Source organism: Micrasema longulum, unplaced genomic scaffold, assembly GCF_059751315.1.
Source record: "Micrasema longulum isolate JH-2025_06_02 unplaced genomic scaffold, ASM5975131v1 h1tg001536l, whole genome shotgun sequence".
In the NCBI taxonomy this organism is placed as follows: Eukaryota; Metazoa; Arthropoda; class Insecta; order Trichoptera; family Brachycentridae; genus Micrasema; species Micrasema longulum.
Genome location: NW_028278719.1, coordinates 117317 through 140846, shown reverse-complemented (window position 1 = coordinate 140846; position 23530 = coordinate 117317). Strand labels below are relative to the sequence as shown.

Genomic DNA, 23530 nt, shown 5'->3' with positions numbered 1-23530 from the left:
CGTATCAACAGTGTTAAACTCGGTTTTTTAGTTTTCCTCGGCCGAAGATTCGGAGGCACGTTGTTCATATTTGTCGTAATGACTTGTGATGAATGTCTTGAAATCTGTTGATTCATTAACTGAGTAGGCATCAAAGTCTGTTGTTTCCGTATCGTTATGACATTTTTTCAATGTTCTCCTTTATAAGGTTTAGGTATCTTTTGATCCTGACGGCAGAGAAAAATCAGATGGATTGTTTACCAATTGCTGTGTGGTATAAAAAGTTTACATGAACAGAATAACTGGCTTGTCATTTTCAGCGTGTATTTGAGTTGAAACCCCCATCAGATTTTTAAATCTTATTTGTTAAATCTTTGGCAAAAAATCTGATTTATGGGCCAGTTTGAACAAAACATCCCGTTACCTCGTTGAAAATAATTTTTTTGCCATTTACTTCATTTTCTTTTAACTTACTTGCCTCCTTTCAACAACACAAACTCCGCAACAACAAAAGGTTTGACAATATTTGTAGATATACACAAACAGACCTTCAAGTTTAACTTCAAATTTCAAGTGATCAACTGAAGCTGGCGGTAAACTAAATATTTAGTTTTGCCATGGAACTATCAAAATATACTTACCAAATGTAATTTTTATGATACCAGTAACTTTTCTAACTTTAAAACTTGATTTTGTTATAGATTTCGGTAGTGAGCAAAATTGTCATGGCTGGGCAAAATTGTCATGTTTGACGGTAATGAATGATATATTAATGAAATGAATTGGTAAGTATTTGTGAATGGTAATTCCCGGTTATTTTCAAATATTTAATATTGTTGTATAATAAATCATGATCATAGAATTTCATGACATTATTAAAAAAAATATATCTCCCTTTGCCTATCTTATGAAGAGACATGTAAGGGCATCACCTTTAATAAGTATAAACAATGATAGAAATGGTTTTTTTCAGTTAATTATCTATTTTCTATTTAAATTTAGTTGAATCATTGTTTTTAGCAATTTGTTCAGTACTTCAGCAGTTAGCACTTTTTATATTTAAATAACTTCAAAATATTAATTGTTTCTTTGTTTGGTCATTTTGTTTGACAACAAAATTTGACTGATGATTGTAAAAATGACCAGGACATAGAAAGACAGAGAAGGGCTATCAGTGTCAGGGCCTCTATGCTGCAAAACGCTTCTACCTCAAAAAAATAAACATTTTTACCGAGTCATTAACAGGCTTATAATACACAATACTTGCATTTCTACAGAACGGGTATTAATAAACATCATTGAATATATGTTATGAAAATACATTCAGCTGATGTATCTTTATGCATTGAAAAAATACATTGGTAACTTAGTGTGTGATTTAATTAATTTATTTCGCTACATACACTTACATCGCGTTTTCGACTATTTAAAACCCCGGCCTTAGGCGAAATGGCGCTTTAATTTTGAACAACTGTCAAATTTATTTTTGCCCCCCCCCCCTCCTATCCACCCGAATCTACCGATTTATTTTTCTGAATCTACCTATTTTCGCTTGATCCAGTCTGGCAGCCCTGGCAGAGTCTGGCATTTTTTATCTATGACATAAAGAATCGATTCGTGACTTGCCGGCGTCGCCATTATTCGAAATTTTAAAAATATTAATTTTTGATTACTTTTCCGTCTAATCGACTGCTTCAATATGAATACCAGGAATTCTTGTAAGTTATTAAATTATATACATTATTCTCAATAGCTTTCCCTCAGTGGAAACATGTCAACTACGTTGTCTAGAGATGTCGTGACCTCACCATTGAAGCTTGTGATCTAGATAACTGAAGCGCTTAAAGTATCTATAATTTAACCCGTATTTACTCTCTTTAAGCGCTATTCAACATCACTAAGCTTGTTTCACACGATATGTGTTCGTTGTAATCGTAATATCACTGTATTATTACTACAGTGCGTCAGCGTACGGTTAGCATTTTATTTTGGGCGGCCTTGCCCGTTTGATTCCATAGGGTCAGTTCATTTTATATGCAGGAAATTCTGAATGTGTATTTTAACTTAGTGGGTATCACTTCACTGTCATGGCTTCCAGAGAACAGCAAATCATCAGTGATCTGGCCCATCTTTTTTTGTATTTTTCTTTGCATGCACTAGAATAAATTTATGAAGCCAAATGCGCTGTCCCATTTCACAATAAAATAGTTTATAAGTACATGACAATATTTGAAAGTAACAATTTGAATGAGGAAGACATCACAAGTTCTAGTCGGAAAGATCTGCCGATTGGTTAGTCAGCTTCCCGGAAGCCGGGAATCTATCACAACGCTATTATTGGTTGATTCTTAAGAACTTGTGACGTAGTTCAAAATAGTTCAGTTTTATTAAAATCAATGGCAGAAAAATGAATTCCCACGCATATCATTTAGCGCAGTGGACTGTTTTTTAATTTTAATGAAATAAGTAAATATCCTCGATATGCGGTATGCAGTGTCAATCGGTCACAACCCCAACGAATGAGATGGATTAGGAATAGATGCCACTAACCTGGTTCGTTCTTGATGGAATTGCTGTGGTCCGACTAGTCACCTGCGAGCGGCACCAACACTAGGACAGGCCCCCGATCTGGAGCTGAACACCGGTGGTTGGTAGAAACAAAGTATATGATGTGGTACACGTTCTACAAAATAAAGGCTCGATTCACGATACGAGGTCTTATTGTGGCGGGTGATCAAAGGATACTAAAGTGGGAAGTGAACAGTGGTTGTGGGTACAAAGGATGTAACTTCGCTGTACAATTAAATGCTCTAATGTTTACTGTGTGTAAGAAAACACTTCATATACATTTTCCCGTAGCACTGAACTTCCTCATAGCAATGTTTAAATCTTTCGGCATCATCAGCATACAAGACAATGCATTGTAAAATCATTCATTTTTGCTCCCGTTCTTAAACCTTTCAGTTCTGTCTTATAGATATCGATATATACGTTGAATAGCCGTGATGACACCACACATCCCTGTGTGAGCTCTTTAGGAATGTCAAACCACCATGTGTAGGATCCATTTACCCTACCTGTGCTGTCCTCATGCAGAGATGCTATAGCCCGTATCAGTTTGACGGTCATTCCATACTCCGATAACACCTTCCATAATATATCTCTGCTGACTCTATCAAACAATTCTTGCAGATCGACGAATGTGCAGAAAATTTCTTGGTCTTTAGCCAGAAATTTTTCTGTCATGTCTTGTAAAGCAAACATTTGATCCTCGGGAGTAAGAATTCACGACTGACATAAGTAAAGAGACAACCTTTCGCTTTATTGCATATAACAAAAGTGTTGCAAACTTTTTTTTATTTATTTGATTTTCGGTTCAACAATAAACGTGTAACGGACAGTTCGTCGCTGCGCTTGCAATTCTCGACTCGAGTACCCGTGGCCCGCCGTTTTACTGTAAACTGTAGCTAACTTCGTGATTGGTATTTCAAGAATGATTTTTGACTGTATGAACGGCTCTATAAGCGTGTTGCGAATTATTACTTTGAGATTTGACATATCATAGAGATGTACATATACATCCTCATCCATTCAAAAACCGCTCTGTGTATTACTGATGCTTACCTATTTATTATTTGCAGATAACCGTAATCAATACCAATCTTCCCGGTACAACAGTCCCGGAACATTCATTCCGGCTGGTCAGGTAAACACCTATTCCTTTAAAAAAATATTTGTAAATAAAATTGACAATCGAATATGGTTTAATATAAATTTTCACACAAACATAACTGTTGAAATTATAACAAAATGTCCCGAGAAGTAACATAATCTATTTAACCTAACCTTCAATGAGCAGGATTTTATTAATAAATATAAAATAATCAATAAATCGTTTGAGCCGAGTTGTGGTTCCCATTTTCTAATAGTAAGTTATTTACGGCTCGTAAAAAATTGTTTTTTTTACAATGGCAACCTCCGTGGTGTAATGGCCAAGACGCCTGACTCGCACACGGAAGTTCCGGGTTCGATTCCCGGTGAAAACACAAAAATTAATAAATTCTGGTTCTTAATTTCTGTGTTCTGTACTGTAATTTACAACAGCTATTGGGCCTTCTGTCCTGTTACCCTTATCTGCATCTGATGGTTCATAGGGCACCGCATTCGTAAAGTAAATCCAGACTATCTCGATCATCTGTTGCAGAAAAGTAAAATCTGGCGCTAAAAAAATATAATAAAGAAAATATTACCAAATCTTACGGTTCATTTACTTGTCCAAATGAATATTTTATGTCCATCCAGCCAGACATTGAACCTGGGATCGTATGTAAAAATAGCAGAATGTTAACCGCTGGGCGCTGGAAGTGTTCAATTTAAAATTATAATGGGGAAAAAAAACATATAAAATTACTTGTGGACAGCTTCGAAGTATCAAAATGTATTTCAGTGCTTCTAAACTGTCAAAAGAATTTCCTTAATAAGCAGATATTGAAATATTTTCAATGAAGTAATACATACTTGGCCAGTTATTTCTACAAGTTTAAAAAAAAAAACATTTATAAATGTGTCAAATAAACGTATGATTTTTGTTTATATGTATGTGCGATTAATTTTCTGTCTGCTTTATTTTTATATTAGCTAGATGAAGTGACTTGTGAAAGCAGAGAATTTTAGACTAAAATGCAAAGTAATATTTTTATGTACCACTGAGTTTCTTTGAAATGAACTAAAATAAAACCTTCAAATTTGGAATATCCAGTGACCGGTTTCATCGCTTTTGTAACATTTTGTATTTACCCCGAAAGACTTTGTTAACCCTCCCTTTCCTGTGATGTGCCGGGGTTGCAAATTGCACTTAATTTCGGTAATTACTTTGAATATTACCATGAAATTTTTCGTAATCTTCAAGGAAACCTTAACACATAAGAAAAAAAAATCACATATTAGATCATTTTAAATGAAATATTTAGTCCATCAGGATCTCTGAAAATGACCAAATATAGAGTACCCTGTGACAGATATATAAAGCATTCATTTGAGAGAGAGAGATTAATTCTAATTGGATCACTAAGCCAGACACACGTATAATTGTAATAAGATGTAAAGAGACAATGATTATCAAGCGATCATTTCCTAACCTATATTTAAGATTAAAAGGTCCTTCAGATCAAAATAATTCCATTAATTTACTATTCTTTATCTTTACTGTTTTCGTATAAATACAATGATTTTTTCAATAAAGATACCAGTCTCGAAGATGTTTGAAATCTGGTTATTCCAAATTTGTGAGTTTAAGTATCATTCAATAATAAATAACCAAAATGTATTATTTCATCAAGCAAACCTTTTGATGATTATTGATGATTTTATATCAATATTTGTGTTGAAATGTTTAACATCGTACTTAGACTATCATTAAACAAATAAATCATAAATGATTTTGAACAAAATATCAATTAAATTACGTACTTAAAGGAATGCGCTTTATCAAGAAATATCGTCAGAAAACATCAATGTTAAATAAATAATTATCTTTTGAGTGTACATGTCACGACTTTTATATAATTATTCTAAAACAAGTCAATAACCATAATGTTCTAAGTGCTTTGAAAATTTAATTCAATTTCTTCCTACCTAGGCTGTTAAGATTTGCCCATCAACTTTTATGATTTGTCTAATATTTCCAGCCACTTTTGAAAACCACAAAAAATGACATTTAAAAAAAAATACTTTTTTGAATATTTTTACACACATTTTTATTTGTAACAGTCTAAAATTCCTTAGTTTTCCTATATTATTAGTGGCAATTAATATTTAACCCCCCCGAATGCTCTCTATGGTCCTCCGCAGTGTGGTGATATCGAACATCACTCAATTAAGTACTTCTAGAGAAATGATTTCGCACTCACCACAAACAGCATGAAGGGGATTAATATTGACAATTAGTTCTTAAAATTTTATTATTTTGATTCATTTCCCATTTTACCTGCCTTTACAGCTACCACTGGGGCTAGCGGTCCGCGGGAGCACTCCTCCCCCCCTCCCCTCCGCCCCGCTCACGCCCGGTGGTTCCTTCTCATCGCCGGCCGTATAGATTTGGCATAGTCTCCCGATCAATACATCTCTCCGTCCCGGAGACGGTTTATCTTTTCGGGAGACTGGACTCCATAGAGAGTGGACTGTGTCATAAAATAACTACCGATGATTCCTAGTGAATTGCAGATACTGTCTTTATTTTGCCTTTAATCATCTTTCGATACTTTGTTATTTTGATCAGTCCATCCGTATTCTATACTGTCCCTTTGGTAATGAGCCACTGTGTAGTAAGACACGGCACGCCGTTACAGCAGTCTGTACCGACGTGTTGTCTCGTTTCCCATTTCTCATTTAGTCGCTCTGTTGTGCATATATGCGTTTGTATGCGTCGAAAGCATCCATGTTCGCCGTCGAGCCGTGTCTTCCACCCGGACTTTGCCGACTATTCTGCGCGAAATGTCCGGCGACAAATGACCCCAACGCTCTCTTGTAAAAATCAAAATAATAGTTATAATATCACCGTTTTGTACAGCGTCACATCGAAATAGCTTGTTTTTTATTATGGGCGCGAGTGAGTGGAGAGGTTTTGTCGCCGATGACCTCGCACGTTATTATCGGCCGTGTCTCGTGGATATACGTTAGATTGGATGTTTCGATGCAATAGATAAGCGTATACTCAGACAGTTAAGGCCGCAAGTTCCCAGGCAGGCGACGGTGTCAGGAGTCTATCGGGGCGCACACTTCACAGTAACTTCTCCCCATTTCTCTGTTGCCCTGTAAAGTGTCGCCCCCGGCATAGGCCGCCTGCCGTCGTCCTCGCCGGGATCTTGCGGCCCTGATACTCCCCATTTCCGGAAGGAGGAACTAACAGTAAGGACGTGCGGCTGTGTGCAACAGTAACAATGGGTATGTTTGTGTTCCGCATTCTATATCCGTGTGATGGATGTAATCAAAGCACCAACTACTGCTGCTTTCATTACTGTCTGCTAGTTTCTAAGTGTTCTCATTGTTCGTTGCATTTTAATATTACATATCCGTGTCCCCTTTATATAACCAAGCAAAACATGTCTTTCCTTGCATGCCATTCAGAAAAAATATGATAATTAATGCTGTCATTTTGTTCTACAAGTTCAGTTAGAGAGTTTTATGTTGCGGCTAGATAAATATTGGCTTTTTCCTCCTCTTTTTGTTCATATTAAACCTAATGTTTGTTTAACAGCGACAGGTGCCCTGGGAGCAATGGTATTTTCAAAATCTTATGTTCAAATATAACCTAGAATTTGTAAAAAAACCGACTTAAGCTAAATTTTTCATCAATATTTCTTTTATCCCCTTCAAATAGAGGCAATACATTTATTCCAAGGTTTTTTCCAATCTTCATTTCACTTCTTGTAAGCCAGTTTCGGAATGGCTTTCAGATCCCTCTGCAAATTTTCTTTTATCGCCTCAATCGAGCTAAAATGCTTTCCGCAAAATGATAATTTGAGTTTAGGGAACAGGAAAAAGTCACACGGAGCCAAATCAGGTGAATACGGTGCTTGGGGAATGACTTATACTTTACTTTTGGCCAAACGCATCTCTTCAGCGACAGATTTGTGTTGATCTTTTTGAAGAAATTCAATTAGTCTTGGCGTCATTCGCACCGCAGCACTTTTCATGTCCAGAACATTGTGTATACTGCTATGCATTGATTAGCAGCTAACTCTCTTATATATTTTCTTCCGAAATTGATGTGGGTGGATGACGAGGATGCGGCAAGTCTTCAACCACTTCTCGGCCCTCTTTGATCGCTTTGGTACCACTCGTACGTCTTTATTTTTGACATGAAATTTAATACAAAATTCTTTGCTCAACTAATTTCGATAGTGTAAATTCACACAACACACCAAAAATTGACACGTATGAAAGTCCTACCAGCCTTTAAAAAAAATACAAATTTTGGGTCATATTCAAACAGAAGGTATATAATATATATATATAAATATATTTATATAAATATATGTATTATTTATTATGAACGGTTGTCCTATTGTCCAGTAGAGCTGAATATGAATCCTGCAACTCGTTATTTTAATTTTAAATCTTTTTAATGTGAAGAATCACAAACTAGGTGCTTCAAATATTAATTTTGAAACGTAGTTTGGTATTTAATAATATATAAAAATATCTTAAAAATATAACAAGAATTTTTAAATAATTATAATTCTCTTATAATCTCACTGTGTTTTCTTCCTGGAGTGGACAAATAACCTGAGAATAGTACAAAAAATATCTGTAATTATTTTACTCTACTATTAGAGTAGCTCAATAAGGAAGTTCAGTGCCATGGGAAATTGGAAAAATGATAAATGTAATAAATTAAAAAATGGTTTCTTGCACGCGGTAAAAATTAGAGCATTTGTATGGCCGGGTTACTCAAAAAAGTATGAAAATGGTTTTGATAAAATTGAATTACTTTGAAATGTCACAGGTTCACGTGATTACAATAACCAATCGGTTGTAGCGCAACCAGTAACGGATTTCTAGTTTCCGGGTAGCCACGTTTTTAAATGTTAAGCACGTTTTGACGTTTAACAGGTAAAAATAATTTGCTTTATTTCACGCGGTTCAACTATTCAATGGCAGAAAAACTCAGGCTTAACTCATGACGTCACGGGCGGTGTAATTTCAAAGTATCAGTGGAGATTTTCAAAATTACCAAACTTTAACAAATCATGGCGATGGCATTTTTTAATTTTGTTAGTCTATAAAAAAATTTAAAAAACCGCTGAACTTCCTCATTGGTTGGTTGGGAGAAATTGCCATTTGGCAATAAGCTCGCCAATGTACAATTAATATTATGTACAAAAAAATAAATAAAAAATTGTTAGAAAAAATGTTGTCTTATTATTATATTATACATGCATTCCGTGATGTGCAATTAAATGTCGGATTTCATTTAGATAATTTTATTTTAAGTTAAAATCAGCCATTACCATCTTAATAGTTTTGTGTTGAACTAACAGTCCTTTGGTACACAGAACCAGAATCAGAACCAGCCTCAGTCCCAGTACTCGCAGCCCAACAACCAAAACCTGCAGCAGATTCCGCACCACAACAGCAACAACCAAGGATGGATGTCCACCCCGCCCGCCGCCCCCGTCAAGCAGCAGACCTTCCCGCAGCAGGTCCCCGAGCTGCCGCCCCCCTCGCCGCCCCAGGAGGAGGAGGAGGTGGAGATGGAGCCGGCGGAGGCGGCCGATGGCTCCGAAGACCCGGCGACTCCCGGCCGCAAGAAGTGGATGAAGAAAGGTTAGGTTTTAGGATTTGAACATCGCCAGCTTCTACAGTGTAACCCCCTTTCCGAGCCGGACTGGAAAACTCCGAGGGAATATTCCCCATATTTTCATTTCATTATGGCATTTGTAGAAACTGCTGCAGTCAATAAAATACAGCCCATGTAATACAATATACAGTCAAACTCGGAGTAAGATCGGGGTGAGATCTCGGATATAATGAGGAAACATTTGTTGGCACTTTATTTTATAGTTTTCTCCATACATTTGTTTACTTTTATAACGAGCTTCTTCTCGGACACACCGAACAAAAACACTGTCAACAGTTGAGCAAAAAATCTTCAATTGTTTAAAATCATCATTTTCGAAATATGAACCTAAGTAGTAAAATCCAAATGGGGGACTAACTTATTACCGATGCCGCTGGGCGTTGGGATCGGTTTAAGTTTATGATATGTAAGCGTCTAAGTACCTAATTGGTGTTTTCGCCGAAAGCATTGACAAAGTATCACACGTATGGTTGAAACTGCGTGTAAAAAATCCAAGCTTTGTGAACTTGGTGAGCGCAGGCTTGGCACCTCATTACAATTTACAACTTCTTTTTTAGTTTATGAATGACATCCTTGGTTTGGTTTTTACAATGTTTTTTTTTTAATGTTCTATGGTCAATGCATAATGAACATTGCAAGTGGGTGATATCAGATAAGCTAAAACCTAACCCTTGAATTGTTAACATGACCACTAGCAAGCGGAAGTGTTTAAATTTTCGAAATCGAACCTCTTGCATGGTAAGCAAATGTTTCAAAATAAAATTATGTGTTTTTGTAATCAGTAAAAAATATCTGTCGTCAAAAGATACATTGTTTATATTATTTCCTAAAAAAATGTTAATTTCACTGCCGGCGCAACAATTTTGTATACATTATTTATTGAAAATTCTCGATGGAATTCTATTGCAATTAAGTATTAACTTCCACTTAATTATTTTGACCAATTAGCGCTTTACCTCGATACTATTTGTGCGACAGTAGCTGACGGCGGATGTCGGTATACGGGTGTTGCAGGGTTCAAGGTGAGCACGCGCGAGCGCAGGCGGCGCCAGAACCGCCAGCTGCGGCGCCTGCTGACGCCCAAGAACGCGCTCATGGTGCTCAACGAGCTCACGAGGGACGTGCGCCACGAGTGCACCGTGATACCCGACCCGGAAACCTTCGCGCCCACGTTGCCGCTCAACTACGTGGCCATGCTCAATGTTGACGGCATCGAGTACCGCGGCACAGGTACCAATTCACACTTTGTATTTAAAAGATATTTCTTTAGCTTCATAACAGACCCATTTATAGTGGTGATATAAAATATTGTAAAGTATCTTTAGTTGTAAATCTGCTCCGAAAATATCACTACAGTATGTGTTTAGTAAGGTGTTTTTCTCTGGGTTGGATCCAGTGTATTAGATTAATATTTGGAACTACCCACATAGACTATATCGTCACCATTCTGGCAAAAGTCACTAACCAATAAAACATTTTGAAAAATCGCAATTTGAGGTTTTATGTAAACAACATGATTCATTCATGTATTTTTAATAAATTCCATTGGCAACTTTTCCTTCTGATACAAAAAAAAATAAATGCAAGGTATCATAATTTGGTTAAGTGGCTTTTGTGTCTTTATAATCTGGACAATGCAAGCTATAAAAGTTAGTGAAAGGAAGAAAATATAAAAATTATTTATTTTAATGTGGTTAAAAATGAATTTTTATTCAATGAAATATTAATCATACAAAGTCACTTAGTAAAAAATAAATTATTCCGATTTATGCAACTTTTTCCAGCTAAGTTACCTTGGTGACGTCTGCCTTCTAAAGGACATAAGTTTACGCTTCGAATAGTATATTTGTAAGGCTTAAACGTTTCACCTGAAATAGTGCGATGAACGAAGAAAGCATGACATCATTTTCTATAGAATCCAATACAACATCGTAATGCAACTCTAACAGTATTGCACATAAATCGGGAGCATCGTTCTGCAGTACATTCACATCGTCCCTACCATGAATGAACTACAAAGGAACGTGGCCTAGAAAGAGACCCTAGGGCGTGGCAACGCCAGTCAGTCAGCCCAACAATTTCAGTTCAGTCAACCCAGCTCGACGACGTCACTCAGTCCCAGCATGTAGTTCAAGTGCTGTATCTTATTCGCCATGTAATAAGTACGCATTAAACAGCAACCTCGTGCCTTCTCTGTCAATCTCTAACTGGGGTAGGAGCTCCAACCCTCTCAACTACTTATATCCTACATATTTAACTCCTGAAATAGTAGTCTCCAGCGGTCCCTATTTGTTGGTCCCCGCAGTACCAGAACCCTCCTACATTAACTTCTAACCGTACAAGAATAAATCCCTACAGAGAAGCAACGCCTTTCGCAACAGTCCACTGCTGCAGTAATATAAGAAGGAACCTTTAAATTAATGTCATTTAGCAGTTTAATTTGTGAATTAATAATATCTTATATAAAGTTTATATTTGAAGAACTAACTTTGCGGTTATTTTATTATAATAATATCTTATTTAGTTTAGTAGTTACTAGTTTTTGTTACATTTGTGATTACATTACACATTAGTAATTAGTGAAACGGTAACTGTTACTGCTACTCCTTTTAAATAACCAAAACGCCCATCTCTAGTAGCCAGTAGCTCTCTGAGCTTCATTAGGGGTGATCCACTCGCTCTCGTTGTGAGCATTAGCAAATGATTTTTTCATAAATATCATTTTTGGGTTCAAATATAGTTAATTGAAGCAATTGTCTATGAATATATCATTTTAAATCCCTAATTTTTGCATATGTATTGACTACGCAGCACAGGAACGTGCAGATTTTTCTATCACGGTTAGGGAAGAGTAAATATTCTCTCAAATGATGACAATTCACTGCGCAAATCTGAATGTCCTCTGAATCTATCTCCGGCGTACAGCTGTCTAGAGGTATCAGGGTCCGCATGTTCTGTGATATTCTGACACCGACCTCCTCGCTCTCTCGGCCTCCCCTTTCTCCTTGCGCCGTGTAATCGTGTCCCCCGCTCCGTAGGCACCTCCAAGCTGCAGGCCAAGAACAACGCTGCGGAAGGAGTCATCCGGGACATGATCATCAAGCAGATGGGGCAGTTTCCCGAAGTCGCCCCGCCCGTGGACGACGATGTCAAGATGGGTGAGTACTTTGTTTCGATCGTGAACATTAGTTTTTGTCATGATGTCGAGCTGGTGGAAGCAAGTCGGCGTGAAGGTATCTAAAACAGTTAAGTATCGTTTACATGTGGACAATGATAAGACAATTTCGTATTGTCCCAGCTCAGCGAATAGCCTCGACTACGCAGGCAGAACGGTAAGGGACAATATGGTAGTTCGGCCGCAGTTCACACATAAGCTCTGCGAAAAAGAAATCCGACAGAGTTTATTACGAACGAGTTCACAAATAATATTATTTCAAGAGGTATTGAAATTGAAAATTCTGTTAATGCTTAAAACATTGGAGTCCTCCGGTATACCACCACTGAAATAGCTTGTTCTGAAACACCAGTAGTGCAGTGATAATACTCTGCTTTCAACAAAATTCAACGGTTTGCTGGTATTAAAGCAGTGGATACCGAATAAACTCCACAGTTTTTATAACAAACTACCTCTGACGCAGTGAGGGATTTTGCACAAGATTAAATCTTATCAACCATACTTAAAAATTGTGTCATTTCTTTTGCCGTTCATTTCATTATTTCACTTTGCTTTTTTTCACATACTGTTTACTTTCAATAACTGTTTTATTGTTATTAATATCACGTTATTAAATTTATATTTACCTGTTATTTTTATAAATACATTGTTTTTCATTAAATATTCTACATTACTTTTTACACTTAAGTCCGAGGAGAAATTAGGGTTAGAACAAAAAGCATTGTAGTCCCATAGTTATTTGATAGTCCATATTTTAAATGTTTTTTTCTTAAATATTCTTCTCAAAACCCTATAAATAAAATAAAAAACAGCAATAATGTGTTTTTACTTCGAGAGATACATTTAAAACAGTTTTGTAAAAGTTGTAACTTCAAACTGCTCTCCTGAACAATTTATCAAATGTGATTTCCAGCATTTCAGCTTTAAGGTCCAGATATTATATCCAGAGATTCATAAGCACAAACTCAGTGTATCTACACATATCTATGACATACACAGGTTTTATGATTTAGTACCAATTAACATACTGTACTTGCGCAAATAGCTTCAATTTTGCAATGACCTTATATGACTTCTGTTACTGAGCGTAATACAAGGGTATTTAATTGGTTATTCACCTCAATATATAGATGTAATAAATTCTCCTTGTCTCTTGATTAGTTAGAATAACAAAGTGGTGTATTCATCTTGCAGTGGATTCCGAAGAAGACAAGGTGGAGAGCCAGGAGCCGAGCTTCCCCATGATCCAGTTGGCTTCGTACGCGCTACACAAGCTCTTCACGGACTGGCAAACCGAAGGGTTCAAAGTACCCCAATTCGCGCCCACTAAGGTATGCCAGCTCCCATTATTACACTGCTCATTAAATTTATTTATAACTAGCGCAAAAGATAAAGACATACGAATGAATGGTAACGCAGGATGAGAACGACCAAGGAAGGCATGGAGCGTGATCAGGTAAATGAAAATCTTAAGTCTGGTCATGTCAAAAGCAGACAGTACCGAAGGGCATGTGTGTGGAAAAAGCTCGGAATGTATGTCAGGATAGATGTGTGTTGCGGTCCATCCTCTCGGGGGAGTGGCATGATGGTACATAGTAGTAATCAAAATCCTCGACCACTTTTTCCACCCCTGAGATCTTTCTTTGGCATTTTAGTATATATTTTACTTTCTGCTTGTGATAATCTCCATCACCATCATCAAACCCGGTGGTGCATCTGTTAGAGGAAGATAAGGTGATCAGTCTTACGCTTCAAGTGCCAGTCCTGGGACGATGAATTACTTCAGTGCAAAACCACCTTCAATAACAAATATTTCATGCCAACCTTCCCGGAAATTGAACCTGGGACCTCAAGCGTGGTAGGCGATCGCGCTAGCCACTACACTACAAAGCGGACGGTTCTCCGCTCGATTTCCTTTTTCAGGATTTTTACCATCGAGTTAAAAACATTAATCCAGGATTCCGATTCCATTCTCATCACATTATCATCTGTGTCAGTAACTGCATTATCCGCCCTGCTGTTTCCATGTTGTGATAAACCGTTTCCAGTTTTTAAAGTACAGTAAAAGCCCGTTTTTACGTTCCTCAATTTTACGTTTTCCCGCTTTTTACGCCGAAATGTTCAGGTCCCATTTTGTTCCATACATTCTCACTCAAATATTCCCCCATTAACGTTTCATACGTTTTTCATAACCCCGGTTTTACGTTCGATCTCAAAACTCATTCGATTTGTCAAAAGACAACGAGCCGCGCACCGCTGCGTGAATGGAGAGTAAAATCGAGGTAAAAAAAAAATGTGCAAATTGTCTCAAACTAAATTCAAAGTATGTGCAGTGTAATTGACCTTTTTGTTTAAGTGTCTAATTTTGTCATTTTACTAAATTGTGACGTGCAGTTGATGCATGTTTAGGAAGAATTCTTTACATCAATAAATTAGGATGCAGAAAGTTTAAAAATGTGGCAATACAATATTATTTGATGTTGTAAACATAATATGAAAACAAGATACTTTAAACAGTTGTCGTAAAAATATGAAACAGTTTTGCCGCGATGTAGATGACAGTTGAAATTTTGTAATGCCATACTAAAAAAAGGAATATCATATAAATAAAATTTCCCAATACTTAGGGGAAAAGTCATTGTATGCATTTTATGCAAATTCAAATTTTTATTTTCGTGTTTTTAAGGTTAAGGTTACCTACATAAAAGTATTTATAGGTTACCTACATAAAAGTATTTATACGTGTTTTTTTAAAATTAAATCATAGGTAAATATTCATAATCTCCAATGATGACAGTTTTTACAATTTTTCTGCAGTATATTTAGTATAGTCTAGTACAATAAATATATTGTATATGTAATTTCATTTTTTCCATAAATTTTTCATTTCCTCACTTTAGCGTTTTCCTTAGTTTTACACTTTTTCTGTTGCTCCCTTGAAAAACATAAAACAAGGGTTTTACTGTATATCTTATTTAATTTCAATAAACTATTTTTTGAGAAAGCTGTGTTCAAATAATCATAAAACATTTGTATTTTTAAAAAAATGTATTTCGATAGACATAACCTATATGTAATTCCCAGTGACGCATCTCCACCAACTCATTTTACATTATGTAAATAAAAACGTGGCAAAATTTGACTTCTGTTTTGTTTGTCTTTCCTTAGCCGACGAGCGCGCCCCCCTCGGAGACGGGGTCTGTGGTGGTGGCGAGACGCGCGAACAAGACGCCCGTGCTGCCCCCTTCTCCCGCCTCGCTGCACCCTTGCGTGCTGCTGTCGCAGATGCGCGGCGCCCTCAACTACTCCTTCCTGGCCTGCGAGGCCGTCAAGCCCAACGCGCAGATCTTCTCCATGGGCGTCACCGTGGACGGGACCACCTACATCGGGAAAGGTGACACCATTTTGCTGTTGAATTTTTTTTTTTATATACATATTTTAGTTCTTATTATTAACATACAGAATTGACGTTTTGCTGTTTGTGATATGTGTTTTTAAGATATTATCTTTTTTCCTTCAGCGTCCAACAAGAAGGAAGCTCGCAAACTTGCCGCACAGAGGGCGTGCGAGGACATCTTCAAAATAGCTTACCCGGATGAGGATAGGAAGGTTCCTATCGAGGATATGTAAACATTACAATTATTCCAAAATCATGTATTGTAATTCTATAGAGTAAGATTATAAGTGAACGCGTAAACATTACAATTATTCCAAGTATTGTAATTCTATAGAGTTAGGTTATAAAGTGAACACAACAGGACAAGCTTCTTGTTTAATTATGTCAAAGAGCTTTTCCTGTACTTATTAGAATTAACCACTTTTTATACTTTATGGGAATAGCAAATTTGAGTGAGTGTTACGTAAATTGCGGGTGGCCAAACAATGGAAGACTTATTCAATCGTCTATTTCGAGTATGTGAGAGTATTTCAAGATGTGCTTACGAGATAATGGCCCCCTGTTTATATGTACGGTACCCCGCTTACAAATGAAATGATATTGTAAATCTTTGAAAGTTTTTTAGAATGTTAATTAAAGTTTTGAAACATCATTTCCACCCATAAATAAATTAAAAACTGTAATTTGATAAATTTGACAAATGAGTTTTGAAACTGCAATATAAATGTAAAAGAGGGGTCCTTTTAATACACAAGTATTTATATATAAGTTAAGCAAATCATTATACACTAAGTGTTATATTGAATAAATAAAAAAACGGGACTTTCACCTGAATTACTATTCATTCATTCCCTTATCCGCAAATGGTGCACATTTGTATTTGTACACCGATGGCAGCCTGTGTCAAATATTTTTTGCTATCAGTCCGTCACTCGAGGTCTGTGAAATATTGCGGTGTAAAAACACCCATTTTAAAATGAAAGTAAACCTTTTTGGGAATCGAACCCGAGACCGTGTGTGGTAGCCAAACGGGCTGACCACGAGACACATATTTTAGTGAATGCTAATGAGATTTTCTGGTTAGGTTTTTTGTGAGTCTAACATATATTGGGATAATATGTTTTCCGTGTTACTGCATTGATAAACACAAATGTAATATGTTTGTGTTGAATAAATTCAAATTTCAGTCAAGACAAGAATGTAACGTTAGGTGTGCATTTTTTTAAATAGGCAATTAAAGTTTTTGTAGACAGCCAAATGTACAAAATCCTCTCTTCTCTGAAAAAAAATAAACTTTTCCCATCATTTTTTGTTTTATTTGTTTTTTTACCCATGGAAGTTGTAGTAGATGTCCCTCACACGCCATAATGCGAGATAATGGTCGAGACGACCGAGACGATGATTGATTTTATCAGAATAACTAAATATGTAATTTCATTACATTATTTAATCGGCCATTATGGTGATAATGCACATCTATTATATAAAATTATAGTATAATAATATAGTTACATATATGGGCCTGTCCCGTGCTACATACTTAGGTGAACAGTATGAAAGACCGCCACCTAGAAATAATCACTAAGCCCACTCCGAAACTAAAAACACTTTAAATTTATATTCATGACCAAAGTGCTTAATTATATATTTCCCATCTTCTTTTGCTAATTCTTCGAAACTAAAGACGGTAGAATTCCATTTATCCGAACTCCTGTCATCCAGATTGACAGATAACCGGATTGGAAATCAGGAAATAAAAAAAATAAAGATGTTTTTCATTTTAATACAATTTGTGATGAACTTTGCTAGACATGTTTAAGTAAAACATTTAAGTTTGTTGGTGAAAATTCTGGATGGAAGTTCATTGTAATTTATTATATAAATAAAAGACGAGTAATACTTTTATCCACAAATTTGGAATATCCAGTGACGCGAAAACGATGAAACCTGTCACTGGATATTCCAAATTTGTGGATAAAAGTATCACTCGTCTTTTATTTATGCTATAAATGTTTAAGTTTTTGATGTAATTTTAATTCTCTTATTTGAAAAGCAAACTGTCTGGTACTCATTAATCTGGATAATTGGAGTTTTACCGTAGTTGAACATTTTAGGGAACATATACATACTGCGGCGGTGGTGATTATAATTATGACAATCTCTAAATTAAAAATATTTGAAGTAAGTAATAATGCTCAAAATTGATTTATTGGGTAATTATTATTTACAACGTTTGGACATATTATAAAACAATTTGATAGAAATATTTCACATTCTTACAAGAAACGATGTAATATGTCTTCACATTTTCTACAGATCACTCGTGTTTTTCTACTTAAAATATTAATTTTTGAGGAGACGTAAAAGGTCATAAATTAAAAAAATACATACTCAGCCACTAATTAGTACACTTTATAACAATTTAATATTATCAAGGTAATTTTCAAAAGTTTCACTCTAATGCGGTTACATCGTTATTATTAGGGCACACATAAGAATATGCTTATGTGCGCCCTATTTCAAGATTCACAATAAAATAATAATAAATAAGGAGCAAACATTAAAAATCTTTTTGTTACCAAAAGGGCTACATGGATCAGATAAAATATGATATTTAAACAATTCCAGTTTGAAAAACATTAAAAAAATTTACAACTGTGTTTTCATTAGTAAATGAGTGTTTTTTTTTTTTTTTACATAAATTAAAAATATTTACTCATTAAGAATTACGAAATTAAATCACAAATAACAAAAAATCTCAAATTGTATATCCTTTTCGCCATTAATTCTATGAATATCATAAAATTTAAACAGTAAGAAAAGCATTTTTTTAATCACAAAGACACTTAAAAAGATTTCATAAATTTAAAATAATTTCACAAGAATATAGGGAATGTTCCATTATTTTAAAAAAAGAACTCTAAAGACAGTTTCTCTATGAAATCGTCCAAAATTTAACGTTTTAATTTCATAAATTCATATAGGTATTTATTTTAAAACTACATCTCAAGAAAAAATCGGAACCCGTAACTTGCTGGCACATTTTCCAAAACCTAACATCTGATATCACTAAAGGTATATACTACAGAATAAAGATAGATAGGGGATATTGCTGCTCACTCAAAACTGGAACTTGAGTTACTAAAATAATTCAATAAATGACAAAAATTATTAAATAATGTTCGTAATATAAATGTGTACGGTGAAATACCCGATTTTCAAAATTAAAGTTTTCTACATCAATGTACATTATAGATTTAATATTGCGAACCACTTATCCATAAAGCATCGGAACTTGTTTTAGTGATAATTTTTGCTGTTTCTAAAAAATGCAGTTCCGTTATCTAGCGGGCATGGTATGCGGTGGGAATAACAAGACGGCCGTCATTTTTGATAGTCCAAATCACGTTATGCACCATTATGATGGCCGTTCTGCAAAACACCGCCGTTTGACATTCTACTCACAATCAACACCCTCCAGACAGCTGCGCTATCTAACGAACTAATAGACAGTGCTTCAATGACGTCATCCACCACTGCATCACGGCACCACTCTTAGGAAATCATAGTGCGCCAGTGAGCGAGCATCAGGCGTATTGGTGTTCTTATTTATCCAAATATTTCGGTTCAAGGCTTTTTCTATTAGCCATAAATAACCTTGTTAGAACATCGTAGAGCCGGGTTAGGTTAGGTTAGTGAGTCTGTGACACTGCAACCCATCTCGTGTACTATGGATAACTTGTGTGATGTCATTTTTAAAAGTAAAAATAAATCAAAACAAGAACTTTATTTTAAGAATATGGAACCATTTATGATTGATTTTGAAGCGATGTTATTTTACTTTTTACTTAGAAATTTTAATCTCGAACAATTTTTAATGCAAAATTACTCTGCAGAATGTATTAAATATAATATGTAAAAACCTTTTTAAAAGTAGACATTTTTTGTGAGATTACAATTCGGACATTGTGAATTTTCTCCCACTTTTTTATTTTCTAGTATGTTGGAACTTTAACTATTTAAATACTACTACAATAATATAAGTAAACACTCACTAGAGGAATCTGTTGCATAAGTTAAATATTATATAGAATCAAGGTAAGCGTCCACGTGTCTGAATTACGTTATATTTACTGAAGTATGTCCACTTGATCCGCAGCATTGGATTCCCGACGCAACAGCCATTTGCAATTGGATTTTTTACATTTGAGTCCACTTGATCGGCAATCCGTAGGTCGTCATCGGCACGCGTCGCAATAGTTGCTCTTCCGGATCATTGCATTGGCATTACCGATGGGCCGATGCGTGCGGTCCGTCCGATACAGAGTGGGCACTAAAAATTCTAAATTCCGTTTGATGTTATCTGTCCGATGCAGACATGTGGACGCTTACCTTTGGGACGACCGTCAGTCTACAATGTACAGGAATGGAGGCGGTCAGATTAACTTTAACGGAAGAGTGGCCGTAATCTAAATTATTAAAACTCAGTTATTATTGAATAATAATAAGTAAAGCACAAAAGAAATCCACATGTATATATATGTATTATGATCTTATTTAAATATCTTAGCATTTTATATAGTGATGTATTATGTACAGTAAATAACTTTACTAAATCTTCCGAAGTTACGTATCACGAGAAATCTTACGCAACATGTGAGTATCTACACAGTGAGTGTATCCATTTAGTATAATAATTAAAAATTATGTTGGCAAAAATGTATTGGTTGATGATATGAAATATTTATTTAAACGGGTGTTTTCACATCACAATATTTCATAGTCCCTGGACTGGTGCCTGAAGCGTAAGACTGATCACCTTACCTTCATGTAACAAAATGATCAAGATACGCTGTGATTGGTGTACCAATGCAATGCCCTATGCACCATTAGGTGCGGAAAGGGAATGATGATGAAAAAGAAAAATTTGCATTCTTACAATTTACCCAAATATTTCAATTCAACAATATTTTGAGTAAGTCCAAATGTTTGTCGTAGACAAGGGTGGATTTTCATCGCAACGGAGAGAGAAAATAATTTTACTTTGTAAAAGTTTACAGATGGAAGTGTTGAGAAAATGTCGATATTTATTTAAACATAAGCAGAATGGTGAAAGTGGCTACTCAAACCAGCCAGTGACAGGTCATTAGCCCTGTAAATACCTAGACTTTCATATTTCTGTTTCAAAGATGTTTTCTTTTTGTTGCAATAAATTGAATCTTCAATTTGCTGTAAATAACTGTTAACCTAATATTGATATCAATCCGGTCATGGAAAAATACAGAATTTATCTACAAAGATTTAGACGCACCCAAAATATTTAAATCGTCTGGTTTAAACAAATAAGGCCTATAAAAAAAACTTACCCCTTTCAACAATAGATGTCACTAGATTTCCTCGTACTCCCATTCTCTACGACAAACCAACTCGCATGTGAATGTTTATCCAAAATTTGATATTGAAATGCCATCTTTGCGCTAGCAATGCGTCTGTTATTGGCTGGTACATAATATGAGCTAACTGTAGGTACTAATCACAGAAGGATATTTCCTTACGCCACACATCACAAACCAACTACATATTTCATCATTCCATATTAGAGCTACAAAAATATTTTTATTATTTACAGAAACCGGACATGTGATCGTAAATGTGCTATTAATTCACAAAATATGAACATCATAAAGTCTAACAAAGAAAATAACATTATAATTCATTTATAACAATTAGAATCATCAAATTTAACACAATTTATAAAAAAATTATCACGTCGAGAAAGTAAATAAACCCTTAGTGCAATGTCATATTAAATATTTTTAATAAGTTTTAAGTCATATTAGGATAGATAATTTAATAGGGACTTGAATAATTTCTCAATGGGTGATGTTATCTTAGCCTTTTTACATCGGGCAATACTACAGCCAACGTCATCGTGAAGCACAGTATATGTTAATCCGCCAAAATTAAAACAACATATTTTTTCATCGTGTTAACCATGTTGAAAATTACTTTTCATCAATCAGCCGGGTTTTGTGTATTATGAGTTCCTCAAACCCAAAGAATCCATCATTATGGATCACGTTGGAGATCGCTATCGACTACAATTGAATCGTTTGAGCCGAGCTTTGGAGGAAAAACAGCCCCAATACGTGGAGAGACACGACTAAGAGATTACGCAGTATGATGACGCTCGGCCACACGTTGCAAGAAGGAAGTTCTCCGGCTGGACATTGCTTCTTTATCGGGTGGTAATCGTATCCCTAGTTCCGTTCGATGACTCGTGGCCTGGCCGAGCGGCCCTTCGATTCTTACGAAGATGCAAAAAGATGGCTCGATTCGTGAATAACCTTAGAGTCGTTCTTTCGTGGTGGTATTCGTATACTGCCAGAAAGATGGGATAAAGTAGTCACTAGCGATGGACAATACTTTAAATAACATGTTCATTATTAATTTTCACAAAAAAAGCGAGAAATTATTTAAGTCTAATACGTAACGCCATTTTTGTTAAAATCACCTCAATTGATGGTACAATACAATAAATATCCCAACATGTCTGGCAGCTACATGATGCATGGATGGTTGATATTCTAGCTCATTTCCAATTGTGATAGAATTTACTAACACAGATAGAAGTTAGATTAGAATACGGCTTGCAGCTACAGAGCACATAGACAGTATGAAATCTAGCCCCCATTAACATTGTTAAATTGGGACTATTCAATGTATTTATTTTCAAAATAATTGTTTACAAGACTTGACCCTTTTTACAAAATTTCATTTTGAAATAATTTGACATTAACAAACGTCTTGCAGCTGCAAAGCGCACGGACGAATGGAATTCTAGCAACCTAAAAATGATTTCAACAAAAAATATGCATACATCGAGTTTGTCAAGTTAAATATGACTCCATTAGAGATGAAAATCATAATTTAATGCAAAAATTATGTTTTCGGACAATAATGAATTTCAAATTTACAGTGATAAATTGCTACATTACGGTTAACAAAATAATATTATAGATGCATCTTAACCACTTACTTAACTTATCAATCAGATTCTGTACATGATTTTGGACAGGTGCTATAAAATGACCTGACAAAAGAAATTAATACCTTCACCGTGCACATAAAATTGACCAACTACAGTTTTGAGAGAAAATAGTAAATTAGACTTTAAAAAATCGATATCTCAAATTTTCCACATGAAAATTGTAAAATCTGTATGAAACCTTGTTGTGTCTTTTTAAATGAATATACATATTTTAGCAGAGATAGATAAGTATTTGAAAGGGAATATGGAAGGTTAGTCATTTGCAACTTAAACCAGCCAAAGACAGGTCATAAGCTCCGTAAATCCATATTACCTTTTCGAAAAAGTTCTCAATAAACTTCGGAGGGGGGAGAATTCAGAACATGTTTATAAAGATTTATACAAACATACATATTGTCGCTTATATTGTAACACGGCATATTAAAAAAGCGTGTTTCTTTTTTATTATTTTATTTTTGTTAATGGGTACGCCATTGCGTGATTTATATGGAAATTGTGGCAGCCTCCGAGGTGCAATGGCTCAAACGCTCGACATACGTACTGAAGGTTCCGGGTTCGATTCCCGGT

The 23530-nt window shown here is 35.4% G+C and overlaps 1 protein-coding gene across 2 annotated transcripts; it reads left to right on the top strand.

Moving 5' to 3' along the window:
- Nucleotides 1–1560: 1560 nt before the first annotated feature.
- Nucleotides 1561–17217, top strand: LOC148274989 (double-stranded RNA-specific editase 1-like). 2 transcript variants are annotated; one of them, XM_088236336.1, is made up of 9 exons: nucleotides 1573–1697; nucleotides 3621–3685; nucleotides 5978–6921; nucleotides 9036–9306; nucleotides 10355–10570; nucleotides 12379–12498; nucleotides 13710–13846; nucleotides 15684–15909; nucleotides 16036–17217. In XM_088236336.1, exons 4-9 carry the CDS (start codon nucleotides 9132–9134, stop codon nucleotides 16143–16145), a joined length of 984 nt encoding a protein of 327 aa, XP_088092462.1. In that variant the 5' UTR covers nucleotides 1573–1697; nucleotides 3621–3685; nucleotides 5978–6921; nucleotides 9036–9131; the 3' UTR covers nucleotides 16146–17217. The 2 variants fall into 2 exon arrangements, with proteins under 2 accessions (XP_088092460.1, XP_088092462.1); XM_088236334.1 differs by lacking the exon at nucleotides 5978–6921 and having other exon boundaries at nucleotides 1561–1697.
- Nucleotides 17218–23530: the final 6313 nt, after the last annotated feature.